Here is a 14,593-nt window from a genome sequence, read left to right as displayed (position 1 = left end):
AGTCTACAGCACAATCCCAGACGTAGTACTGAAGGAAAATAAAATTGAGCGGAAGTGCGTAGGAGGGCGGAGCCAGGCTAGGCCTACTCATAAACACCCCCTAGATCTCTTATTTAAAGGCACACTATGCAAGATTTGTACCTTAATATAACAGCTTCAAAGGGGTATCAGGCCGTGAGTGCAGGTTCAATACAAGTACTCCACAGCGACTCTAGGGGTCGCTGTTTGACAAAAACAAAATTCCTGCATAGTGTGCCTTTAATGTAGTACTGACACTAAAACTCTGTACACAGTAATTTTCATTTTGGGTGAACTATACACGATATATTGTGACACGATATATTATCACCCCCCTAATTATTTAATTTCAAAGGTCAATGCCAAAACCAGTACTCGAATTTCCCAATTTTTCAGTTGTGAGCGTAATGCAGTGTGGGGGAAAAACACTGATGTAACTCGTTAATGAAAAAGTCGCAAAGTTACTAGCATAACAAAGCTCCCGGCCTTGAATATGAAGTCATGCTGCGGTCAAGCAGGAAATTTGCTGCGCTGCATTGTCTATAAAAATGGAAAACGTAGTCAGTACCAGAGGACTCTCGGCTGGATCTCTTTGTTCTGGTCCGGACAGGACACACAGCACAATGCAACACACACCTGCACTTTAAAAAGAAAAGCAGCAGAATCTCACAGCACCCGTGAACACGCTGAGGTCGGCAGGAAGGCGTCACAATGAAACAGTGAACGTTACAAATGAGCCCACTGACCAGATTCATTATCTGTTAATGCAGAGCACATGGCTGATTGGAAAACAACTCGGGCTTTTGTGCATCTTCGCAAGGTCAACGCAGTCAGAGGAACTCACGAGTCTCAGCAGCACCTCGAGTCCCGACTCGAGCGAGAGAATCTGATGACCATCGACTCCCAGGGGCCAAAGATGGTGTCTCAATGGGTCCTTGTGTTTTCCAGATTGAATTAAAACAGCAATACGCTGAATATCTCAGTTCTAGAGGTCAGACGCCCCAACCAAACAAGACACAACGAATGAATGGATTCTGGGTCGGGTTTGGGGCAGTTTTTCTTATGCAGAACATCTATAAGTTTTCGATTAATAGGGATGGGCGATTTATCAGAAATTTATATTAAATATATATTGCAATATTTATGCATTTGTTCTAAAACTGTTTAAAGCAAAGAGTAAAAATCTAAAAATAATGTTTTCCATTAAATCAACAGAAGGAAGGAAGATTAATAATTCATTATTTAATTATTTTGATTTATATGCACCAGTATAACAATACACAGTATGTAATAAAAAGTAATAAAAAAACAACAACATTTTAATGAAAATAAAAAAAAATGTGGACCACTCAAATGCTATTTGGGAGATTTGATTCACACAAAAGAATCTGAATCAATTAATTAAAAAATGAATCAGAGACTTGAATCAGTTAAAAAAAAGATTCATTGAAATACTAACTCTTATGCAATTGTGTGCAACTGACATTTGAATCTAAGCCGTTGTTAAAATATACATTAAAATAAATACAAACAAATATATTGTCAAGGACACTCTCATATTATAAACATCCAATGGCATGTTTTGAGAAAATTAATGACCAAGACAAATTCAACATCATTTCTTTTATATCTCCAGTAAAAATATTTTATTAATTATAAAAGATTATTATTAAAAAAGATATATCATTTAAAAAAAGTAAAGGTTATATATTAGACATGTGCCGGTATTCGGTAAATCGCGGGAATGAATATGCACGATATTGTTATCGCGGGGACTTCAAAATACCGTGAAAAATAATAGATCCAAATCCGAATTTACATTTTGAGAACGCGCATTAGCTTATTTTCCATCAACCGCTTAAAAAACACTGCGTATATGCTGCGCAAAACACGTGCGCACTCTGATGTGAACAATACCCACATGTATAAGCAAGCACTGTGTTCATGCGGTGCAGTGCGCACTCTAGTCTAATATAAACACTCATTTACTCTCACTCATTACCTAATAAAAGCCATTTAATGACCAGCACGTTAGTTGACTAGAAAAAATAGCTATAGGCTAGAGAGGAGCATTTTGCTGAATATGTGCACTATATTACATATTTTAATGTTTATTTGTCATTACATAATTGTTATTATAACGAAACCCGCATTATATTTAATTCCTCTCTGTATGTTTACAGCATTATGTGAGAGATATCTTTTCTTAAGAAAAATGAACATGCAGGCTTACCTATAGCCTACCTAATATTGAATCAAGATTGAAATCAAATCCAAGAAGAATTAAATTCGTGAAAATTGTGTTAAGCAATAATACAAACAGTAGCCTACCAGTCATTGTACCATGTAAACATTGTAGCATGTTGTCACTAAACTTAATAAAATTCTGTTTTTAGTTACCAAATGTTTTGACAATCACAATGTGATGCAAGTTGTTTTGTTTTTCCGTTTCTCTTGTGCAATTAAAATATCGTGATAATACCGTATACCGTGATAAAAGCTCAATCAATTAATCGCAGCATGAAAATTTGATACCGGCACATGCCTATTATATATATATATATATTTTTTTTTTTTTTTTGAGAATCTATACGTCTACTTGCTCAGAGAAGAACAAAAAAGGGATTTAGCAATTTAGGGTGGAGGTTTGGTTTAGTCTTAAAACTGTGACATGAATCACATGATGCACCACATTGCACCCACCCAATCCCCCCCCCGAAAGCCCTATGATGTGCAAAACGGTGTGGTCGATTGTGCTAACTGGAGGCAGTTGTTATCACATTAGGTAGCCGTCATCTCTGACAGACCTGAACTGCCATAACAGACCGCAAGTCGATGGTAAATTACAGTAATTCAGCAGATATTTGACACAAGTACACCTCACCTCTGAGCAACAGAGACGAGACAGCTCGAAAGAATAGTTGTGCAGCACTACAGGCTGATTTTGCCTGAATAAATGTAGCTTTGGCCCTGCGAACTGAAAGTCTGAGCATGCATGACCACGGGTTAATGTGATTGCAGAAGCTTTGGCTAATTTAAATGCACATAGAAAAACAATACAAGTTCAGTAAATCCTTTTAAACTGTCACATATCAGCTTTAGACCTGCGATAAAACTCAGTCAATGCAGCTTTCAAAATATCCATCCTTATACAACCTCTATAGCTCACAGGTTCAGTGCATCGAGATCGCCCACATGCCTCGTAACACTATCCTCTCACACTGACCTACATAGTGACCTTGCCTAATTTGCGAGATACACGGCAGAGTGTGTGTAAGCTGTTGACGATTGTTTTTGAAGGGCGGGACTGCAGCGCACATGAAGGTAAGTATCATCTTAAGTCTATTATTCCTGTGAGAGATAGGAGCTGCTCCAGTTTTACTGCGCATTTGTCAATGTCACCGGCGCAGTGTTTCCGCCGCATTAAAACATGTATTGCTGTATCGCTCGGCTCACGGCCATCTGTGTCGTGAAACATTACGTGACCCAGATCAAACAAAAAGATCAGTTTGTGATCAGTACAGTTTACTGGAAAAATATGATAAAAGACAGTGTTTAATAAATAATTCACGTTATTGTTAATAATAGTCGTCACTAGTCTACATTATTTATCATTTAAAAAAAAAAGTTTTGCTAGGGTGGTCATGGCAGGGTTATTAAATTAAACAAAAAACATTTAAAAAAAAAAAACATTTTCACAAATATAAAAGTTTTTTATTCATATTTCAGCTAGCTGCTACATTTCTCATATCAACTTGTACTAAAACAACTAAATGTACTAAAATAGCTAAAACTGTATTGAAAAATATATAGATGTATTGAAAAAATAATGAAAAACACAATAAAATTACAACTTTAACCATATTTAACCGGGCGCGTCATCGCTGTATTCATGTTACAGTAACTCTTCAACCATTTGCACTATCAAAATAATTCAAATTGCTCCTGACAGAAGACAGCTTACGCTTTTCGGCAACATACAGCATATTTTGGTAATTTCATTAGCAGCTTTGGGGAGCTTTTGGGGAGAGCGGGATGGCAGGATTTGAACGAGAGATACGAGCGAGATTTTTAGGAAATTAGCTTTTTTATATTTAAAAAAAAATATTGTAAGCAGTTTTAATTAGCATACTATGCCTTAAACCCCTCTTAAATTCATCTCCATGAACACCCTTAATAAACTATTCTTCCACCTATTCATTAGCCTGACCAGATATGGTGCATTATTATAGAATTGATGTGAATAATCATTAACGGTGAATAAACATTATGAACTGTACATTTGTCTTTCTGAACAATGCATGAGCATGAGGATGCTATATGGTACTGAAGTGTACACTGTAGTGCGTTTCATCGCAATGCCCTGTTCGCTTTGACGTGTACATGTTTAATCTTTGAAGGTCTAAATGCAGAGAATTTTGTCTTGCACTCCTGTATCCGAGGCTGAATGCAAAGCACCAGCATCCAAACACCCTCTGACTCCGCCTACTAATGTAGCCACGCCCCAAACTCTCACTATAGGTTGAGCTGGAAAGTGATTGACAGATCTGAGTGAGCCGCTCTCAATGTTTAGATGGTGCCTGGGAGGCTTAATGATACAGTGTTGGGAGAGATAAACCCATGAATGCCATACAGTAGTCAATAAACAATACACTGGGTAAAGAGAATGTATTTTAACTAGTGCTGTCAAACGATTAAAATATTTAATCGCGATTAATCGCATTAATGTCATGGTTAACTCACGATTAATCGCACATTTTTATCTATTCTAAATGTCTCAAGATTTCTTTTTGTCCCATTCTTTTTTCTAATTTTAATGCTCTTATCAACATGGAAAAGTGGATCGACTTGCTTTGTGCATATGTTTTTTTTATTGAAAACAACATTGTCATATACTGTGTTCAATTTCACACTAACATTCTCACTTGGAGCAAATAATCTCTCACACAATGTAACACTGTCCATCAATAAAAGGGTGAAAGAAATACTGACGAGGTCCTGATATTGACGAGGGGGCGGAGAATTCGCATCAGCTGTGTGTGTGTGTGTGTGTGTGTGTGTGTGTGTGTGCTTGGCCATCATCAAGTGGTGTTTCAGACTGGACGTGCTGCGATGATGATAGCTCAGTTCACAACGACAAAACACAGATCACTTTGGTCTACTTTGCATTCAGAATCTTATTGGCATCCATTTCGGCGTCTCGCGCTCGTCATCCACTCAAAACGTAACGTTAACCTACTATTTGGCCTATTTGTGCCTGTTGTTTTGTTTCCGGTCTAGCTAGATCCGCTTGCGCTTTCAAAACGTCCTCGCGCGGCGCAAGCCATTGAAATGAATGGGTTTCATAGCGCAGCGCCGCGCATGCCGCGTCCTGTTGCAAAAGCCTGTGAAAAAAAACTACAAAGCTTGCTAGGCCAAAAAGACCGTTAATCGCGCGATAAAAAAAATGAACGCCGTTAAAATGGGTTTGCGTTAACACCGTTAATAACGCGTTTGACAGGCCTAATTTGAACAAAAAACTAAAAAGCATGGGCTAAAATCTGACACTTTAATTATTGCTCACTGCATTTGTTTTGCACATGGTCACGGTTCTAAAAACAGCACGGGCATTCACCGAAACCCACTGCCAGGCCGTATATGACGGACATGGCATGGTAACGTTAGATGGAAAGACATAAAACTGGCTGGATAAGAGAGAGCGGCGCTGCCCTTTAGCTCTCTATAGGTCAGCTTTATTTGAAGTGTGCAGTATGCAGTGTGGCAGAGCTGACACATGCACTCTAATTTGAGAGTGCTGCACTAAGACAAGCTATTTGCCAGCAACACAAAAAGTGTCCTCAAAAAATGTGTTGACGTTCACTCGATCAATTACCGGGTGCAGCAAGTTCCCGTGCTTCATTTACATAATAATAATTGCCTAGAAACTAATCACAGTCAAAAATGGTGTTTATGCACACAAAGTGAATTTAGGTTCCAACTTTAAAAATACATGGATATACACACCTGTGAACGCACGGTGAATGCGATAACTAGCTAGAATTGTCATATAGCAATTACCATATTTTCTAGAATTTTAAATCTCCATGTTTTTGTCAGAAGGGAAATGCTTATAAATGCACGCCTGTGACCACAACTCTACAGTATATCAATGCGCCAAGTTGCTTTGTTGAAATTGTGTATTATTATTAATTAACACAATTATTTATCTGGAATCGTTTATCACATTGCTGTTGGTGCTGTTTAATAAAACTAGGGGTGCTCCGATCAGGATTTTTGGGGCCGATCACCGATTACTGGAAGCTGTATCACCCGATACCGATACCGATCACCGATTACAGGGTCTATTTGAAGACTTCTTTTTATCATGTAGCATTACTTATTAAACTATATTTAACAACAATGTAGCCTACATTAAGTATTACATTTAAGAGAAGACAATGCATAATGAATTGACACCTGTGTATTTATTTGCAAGCAACATGTATTAACATAGCAGCTTGGTTATTGGGAGCAGCTTAGGGCTTGACATACAACTTTCCTGTAGAATGTAAAATAAAATAAATAAAAGACAGAACATCTGAGTCTTTAAATTTAGCTTTAGACTACTTTAAACTAAAAACAGCAACAAAAAAGGCTATAGCCAAAATAATGTTTTGAGTCAGTCAGCCATCAGTTTTTCTAATACACTTAAAGGACCACCGGTAGTAAAGTGCACAGCAACAAAAAAAACAAACAAAACAAAAACGAACAACTTCCATATCTGTATCTATAACTTTGCTTTTTTCTGGGATGCTTAGTTAGATTTTGTGGGCATTTAGAGAGGAAGAGAGAGGTAGAGAAACCTTTTTGTGTGTGTGTGTGTGTGTGTGAAGAACCCTTGCAAAATTATTTTAAACATATTAAGAAAGCCACCACTACTGGTCACTATGGTTAGATTGATTTTTTTTTAGATCCAGTGAAGTCTGTCCCACAATGTACCTAATATAAATAAATAAAACATCTTCAGTTAACTAGCAGATCATTCATTTAGTTCGCTATTAAATAAGAAATCTAGCGCTATGTGTTTTTGAACTCAAGCTGCGCGCTCGTTGCCGCGGCGATCAGTGTCATGGATACAGTGCTCTGTGCCTCGCTCTGTGCAGTCTTCACTCGGACGCGCGCTTCAAACTATCGCCGTTGCGGACTCTATTCATTCCGGTGTAATCACAAAACACAAACGTATCCTTGCTTGATATAACTGTAACCGCTGATGAACATATTCAGTTTTGATGAGAGAAAAAAATATGTACGAGTGATTTGACGGACGCACGGGGTGGGGGTTTGGATACATTTTTGTCATTGGTTGTTGCGTTAAATCTTACCCAGATACAATAGTGCTATTTTCTGATTGGCTATTGTGTAGCTCGAAGAACAACACCAGAGGAAACGCACTTGATTCATGCCGGTTCCACAGTGAGAGCGGCGCGGCCAGAGTTTTGGCCGCTGCGGCATATTAAATATATTACAAATAGTTTTTCAGCGTGAGAAATACAATGTGTGGCGGGAAAGCGTGACAAAAGACCGAAATGAGTGACTGTCACGCTCAATGCTTGACACTTGAGAGCCCTGTTGTAGAATTGCCAGACCGGTGAAGCCATTTTTACCAGGCGTAAAAAAATGGTCTCGCGAGTTTTGCGTCATCTGATCGGCTTTTCTGGATCGGCCTTTATAGAGACCGCCGATCACACATCCCAAAGCAATTATCGGCCGATCATGATCGGCGACCGATCAATCGGAGCACCCTTAAATAAAACTAAGAAAAAGGCCATGCAATAGTGAACTTACGTATTATAAAACAAAGTTCCAGCTCTAAAATGTGTCAAAATACACAACTGAATGCGATAACTAGCTAAATAGCAACATAAATAGCCTATAGTTTCACTCATAAAATAATATTTGGTGGATGAATCACAATTACAGTATTTTCTGGAACATAGATCGCCTTGTTTTGTACTCAACTCTGATTGGCCAATGATGTAAAATGCAGATAAATGCACATCTGTGACAGCAATTCTATAGTAATGCGCCAAATTGCTGTTTTGCGAGCCGGCTAAATAGTTGGTTAACGTTACGTTAAAGGCATTTCGCCAAAGGTCATGCCTAAAAACATCCCTTAGCCATGCTTCACGCTCTTTGGATTTATTTATGAAACAAAACAATACTCAAAAATGAGTCTTTCCACCAAAAAATGACATTAGGAATGAGTCCGAGCTAATCAAATGTCTTCTTGTTGAAAGAAAGCTGCAAACAAAAAGATGCATCACGTAAGTGTAAAATCGTACCTTCAGCGAGTCGAAGCAGGCGATCACCCGCCCGTTCTCCACCTGGCAGCTCTTGGGTGGGTGCGCGAATTTGCATTCCTCGTCGCTGCGCGAGCACGTCCCTCTCTGAAACTGCCGGCACACCTCGAGAGTCAGCCATTTCGTGTCTCGTATCGACGCGATGTTTAAAGCCATAGCAAAAGTTGTGTCGAGAACCTGCAGGCTCTATGGCGTCAGTAGATTGTTGACTTGTTTTTTAATAGTCTGCGAATGTGTTTGATTCTTGATGTAGTTTTGAGGTTTGTCTCAGTTTGTTGGCGAGGTCCTTTAAATAGAGATGTCACATTCAGACCCCCGTTGGCTGTCGCATGGGAGATGGCCGCTATCAGTGAAGATGTCAATCTCTGTCAAGTCGCTCATCAGTCATTTAGTCCCAGGTGCACAACACTGGAGCGACAATAAGAACATGCTCCAGGTCTCCAAATGGTCTTGAGGCCGACGGTTGTGGAAAACTCTACCTGAAGGCAATGGCTCTCCTTGGAACAAGATCTAATAATGGTCCGTGAATGGAAAGAGCGTGTTGGTTCCTTGTGCTTTGGCAAGTCTGAGGAATTGAGATCTTTTCGGAGGCCAAGCCAGTGTAGGATGGGCGCGGAGAGCAGCTTCAAGTAGGAACCACGTCAGAAAAGGCACTTTCTTCTGTCCGGGATCTGGAAAAGAAGGCCAAGATTTGATTTGTTTAGGAAACAAGGCCAATAATAGTTTCCCATCATGAATAGGACCATTTATAGAAGGCACAACATTAAATTTTCTTCATTTAACTGTTACTTTACACCTCTAATTTGTTTATGTAGCATTTACTAGGGTCTAGTAAATATTTAACAAAGTAATATAGAGATATTTTATATTTCGAGATAAATAGACAGATAGATACATAGACAGATTCGATAGATAGATAGATAGATAGATAGATAGATAGATAGATAGATAGATAGATAGATAGATAGATAGATAGATAGATAGATAGATAGATAGATAGATAGATAGATAGATAGATAGATAGAATCCACCTACAGTAAAAGGAATAACAGACGGGTGTTATTCTGGAAATTGAAGCATTGGTGTTATCTAATCATAGGCCATTTAAGGATTATATTTACATTTAATCATTTAACCGAGGCTTTTATCCAAAGAGACTAACAAATGAGGAACATCATCACAAGCATGAACTAAAGCTAGAAGCAACTCAGTGTAATATGTGTCGCATCAAAGCACGTATGGAAAAAACAGCTATATCGATTAAGCACAGTGTCACATTCGGTCAAATGCAGAGGTGTTCAAACACTAAAGGAAAACACCCCTTCCTGAACCATTAGAGACGGCCTAACCTGTTGAGTAACGCCAGAGACTTCAGCCAATAGAAAATATGCAGCGGCGCAATATTCCTGGCAGTCATTCAACCGCCTGAAAAGGACTGAAACAGATGCATATTCCAGACGCGATCCCGCCAGCGACGAGCGCCACAACACCCCGACCAGCTCACATTAAACACGGAGCAAGAAAGGATAGTCACCTTTATTTATATAGCGCTTTTTACAATACAGAGTGTTTCAAAGCAGCTTTACAGAGATAACAGGAAAATAATGCAACAAAGTTTGTTTCTAGAAGAAAATATCATCACAGTCCAGCTTAAGTAAGTTCAGTGATGGTTCATTTTTATTGTAAAAAAAGTAATTAATTTAGTTCAAATATATATAGCCGCTCTGGAGAACCCAGTGATGTCATCGTCCAGCTCAGTTCAGTTCTCATATGATGGTGTCAATGCAGGCAGATCAATAATATTGTTGAATATTAAATTAAATGTCCCCAACTAACCAAGGCGATAGAGATAGATAGAGAGATAGAGAGAGATAGAGAGATAGATAGATTGATAGAGAGATAGAGAGAGAGATAGACAGATAGATAGATAGAACAAACAGAACAATAGATAGATAGATAGAACAATAGATAGAAAGAACAATAGATAGATAGGTAGATAGATAGATAGATAGATAGATAGATAGATAGATAGATAGATAGATAGATAGATAGATAGATAGATAGATAGATAGATAGATAGATAGATAGATAGATAGATAGATAGATAGATAGATAGATAGATAGATAGATAGATAGATAGATAGATAGATAGATAGATAGATAGATAGAACAGACAGAATGATAGATAGATAGATAGATAGATAGATAGATAGATAGATAGATAGATAGATAGATAGATAGATAGATAGATAGATAGATAGATAGATAGATAGATAGATAGATAGATAGATAGATAGATAGATAGATAGATAGATAGATAGATAGATAGATAGATAGATAGAACAGACAGATAGATAGATAGATAGATAGATAGATAGATAGATAGATAGATAGACAGATAGAACAGACAGATAGATAGATAGATAGATAGATAGATAGATAGATAGATAGATAGAACACACAGAACAATAGATAGATAGATAGATAGATAGATAGATAGATAGATAGATAGATAGATAGATAGATAGATAGATAGATAGATAGATAGATAGATAGATAGATAGATAGATAGATAGATAGATAGATAGATAGATAGATAGATAGATAGATAGATAGATAGATAGATAGATAGATAGATAGATAGAACAGACAGATAGATAGATAGATAGATAGATAGATAGATAGATAGATAGATAGATAGATAGATAGATAGATAGATAGATAGATAGATAGATAGATAGAACAGACAGAATGATAGATAGATAGATAGATAGATAGATAGATAGATAGATAGAACAGACAGAACAATAGATAGATAGATAGATAGATAGATAGATAGATAGATAGATAGATAGATAGATAGATAGAACAGATGGACAGATAGAACAGACAGAATGATAGATAGATAGATAGATAGATAGATAGATAGATAGATAGATAGATAGATAGATAGAACAGACAGAACAATAGATAGATAGATAGATAGATAGAACAGATAGATAGATAGATAGATAGATAGATAGATAGATAGATAGATAGATAGATAGATAGATAGATAGATAGATAGATAGATAGATAGACAAAACAATAGATAGAAAGACAGACTGATAGACAAATGCCAATCCAGCTGCCAGTAAGATACTCTTCTTTACAGTAGCAGAACTTTTCATGATCACTAACCCTTATATAGGATTATTAACCCTTATAAGAATAAACTATTACCTCTCAGATTTGGAGCCGCTTATAACAACACCAACACCCAATCTTCAAATAAAACGCCGCCTCTGGCATGACTTGTGAAGCTCACACAAACATTGCTGTCGAAATAGAGGACTTTTCTTGGAACATCTGGAAATATTTTCTTGTGCAAACTGCAGGCGAGGCGGGAAGGGTACGGGTCAGGGTGGGGGTGGTGCAGGCAGACCAAACAAGCCCGTAAATATCAGCAGCCGCCGTAGAAGATTCACTTTACTGTGTAATGACGGCCACGTCCCCTCCACTTACAGCAAAGCCAACAGACAAGAGCCAAACGACAACGACTGTGTGTACAGAGCTGAACACTATACTAACCCAAGCCTTTGCATTGTGTATAATACACATTTTTAGCGGTGAGGTATTGTATGCATTAAAAAGACAAGTTTGAACAAGTTCTGAAGGAACCTGAATGCTTGGGTTTGTACTCGTACTCATTTTTTTTGTATGTCAGACAGTATAGGACTACACAAATTAAATGTGTAAATTACATGTGTAAAAAACTGCCGGTGCAACAAAATGTTGTTAGAGGTCGCACTGGTGCCAACACCACATTGCCCAAATGATAAAAGCTGCCATTTCTGTTGCATATGAGAAACAATGAACCGAACAAAACGAATGCAGAACGAAACCGTGCGACTCGTTTGAGCTGCGCGGCGCGGACCGCTTATCAGCTCGGACCAATAATAGACAGCGCAGCGCCAGCTAAATACAGGTTTACTCGCGGGCTAGTCTCAATCACATGACACTGGTGCAACTATCAAGTGAGTTATTAATACATCGCAGCGAGAAGCATTCAGATTCAGTGCAGAATTCTCTGTTATTAACCATATACTGTATATATATATATCAGATCAAACAGCGCTGACGTGGAAACCAAGAGAAACATTGTGCTATGCTTTTCAGTCCACAAAACATTCACCATGGACTTAATGTAGTAACGCTAAATGTAACCATGGTATTGTGGCAGTGTTACGTACACTGTACGTATAAATATTCAAATGTTTTTTACATTGTTCATTTCAGGGTTCGTACAACCTTTTGAGTGAAATTCATGCACTTTTTCCAGCACTTCAAAGTGCTTTACATTATCCAGTTCAAATGTGTTTTTAATGTGATGACTAAAAACATTACTTGTTCATCTATCAAAGATTGTCCCCAAGACATAGGAAAACTAACACGTGGCAAACAAATGCTTTTATTTAAATATAAAAAAATATATGAAACTACCACTATAATCAGTAGCTGGTGGCAGATGAGCACTTATTGGCTTATTAGCCATTTCCACTTTTTTTTTTCACACACATTGTGCTTTTAAGTTTATATTCAGATATTATAAAATATCAAATCATCAAGAAATACATTTTTGTCAAAGTTTCACACTTTTTTGTACTGAAGTATGAAGTGTGGAAAGTCACGAAGTCTCGAGAAAAACTAAAACTTCAATACACAGAAAGTAAGTAAAGAGCGCTCCTTTTATAATCACTGAAGCTGCCGGTCAGTTCAGTTTGATACTATAGAAGAACAATGGTCCATTTAATAACAGTTGAATATCAAACATTATCCCTATAAAACTAATAATTTGTGCATTTTCAAGAAATAAACGCAATATTATTAGTAACTGCACTTATTAATGCGAAACAATAGTAATATTATGATTAAATTGCCTTTATGATTAACAATCCCCAATGCTTCTGCTCTCAAACGTTAGTCTGGAGCCCTACAGTATATGTGTGTAGTATAGGCCAGTGTTGTGTGCAAAGCAAGCACGAAACACCATGATGACCCACAACATTTGCTGAAATGTGAAGTATAACACAAACACGCTGCAGTGAATATCATGTTAACGGCATCTCTTTTTAGACGCATTAATTTGTCAGACTGCCAAATGTTAAAACATTTAAATAAAATCAAATACAAAATGCAAAATAATTGCAATTATTACAAGCAACGTAGTGAAATTAAGACACAATGAGGTATGCAGTAAGCAAAACATTAGTATTCAATTCAGAGCACAGCCACCTTGATCGATTCAGCTTTTTATTAGGACCTGTGGTGATCTGGACCCTCCTTTTGTCTGTCACCAATAACACACAGCAAGCATTTGCGTAATCTAATGAGCTTGAGTGTTTCTTTCATTTTCCACTCTTGTTGCTAAGGGTCTGTTTCTTCTTTCTATTTCCCACAATGCCTAGCAACCACAAGAGTGCACCTACAAAAAAGAAAAATCAAAACTGAGGCATAATAAGAAAAATCGACCCTTTAAGAAGAATGCAACAGGTGTCGTGCAAAAGAAATACTAATCTGCATAACGCAGACAGCACAATCATAAAATAATGACACAGCAACAACAAACACAGTATTTAAAACAAGGATAAAAAAAATATCTTGTTATCTTCGTATATTATTTATTTTTCAATCAAGCAAGCCTCTATTAGTTTCCCTTGTAAAATCTTGAATTAATTTAAGACTGTAGCAATCTTCAAAATAATATAATAAAATGTAAAAACTAATTTATATTGTACTGTGCTTTTGTAATGTGTGAATTTCCGCTTTGGAAAAATAAAATAAATAAATTAAATTAAATTAAATTAAATTAAATTAAATTAAATTAAATAAATTAAATTAAATTAAATTAAATTAAATTAAATTAAATTAAATAAATTAAATAATTAAATTAATTAAATTAATTAAATAAATTAAATCTGCAATGCTTTTCCTGAAGAATAAATAGGGCAACAAGCCACCTGACAACCTACCAACTCGTCCCCAGTTGAAACTGTGTGTTGAAGCCCTGAATCAAGGCATTCAATGCGTCACACGTCAAAATAACTGGCCTAAAGGTCCAAACTGTCAAGCAGTCAATGCAAAAAGATTTCGGGTGCTGCTGTAATTTGAGATTCTTGTGTGCGGCACTATTTGAGCTCTTAAAAAAACACATTAGCAAAGCTTCCTTTCTGGCAGCACTTTCAACGGGACCAAAG

The 14,593-nt window shown here is 37.1% G+C and overlaps 1 protein-coding gene across 21 annotated transcripts in view; it reads right to left on the bottom strand.

Moving 5' to 3' along the window:
* mbnl2 (muscleblind-like splicing regulator 2) overlaps nucleotides 1-14,593 on the bottom strand; it is a 91,763-nt gene that overhangs the window by 57,181 nt on the left and 19,989 nt on the right. For all 21 annotated transcript variants that reach the window (XM_056258656.1, XM_056258651.1, XM_056258636.1 and 18 more), the window contains exon 2: nucleotides 8,340-9,028. In XM_056258656.1, coding sequence (XP_056114631.1) covers nucleotides 8,340-8,513 — 174 coding nt within the window. In that variant the 5' untranslated portion in view covers nucleotides 8,514-9,028. The remainder of the gene's footprint in view (nucleotides 1-8,339; nucleotides 9,029-14,593) is intronic.

Source organism: Rhinichthys klamathensis, unplaced genomic scaffold (genome assembly GCF_029890125.1).
Source record: "Rhinichthys klamathensis goyatoka isolate OS25496 unplaced genomic scaffold, OSU_Roscu_1.1 h1tg000157l_1, whole genome shotgun sequence".
NCBI classification, from domain to species: Eukaryota; Metazoa; Chordata; class Actinopteri; order Cypriniformes; family Leuciscidae; genus Rhinichthys; species Rhinichthys klamathensis.
Note: the sequence above shows the minus strand (reverse complement) of the source record. Positions and strands in the feature narration are given on the sequence as shown.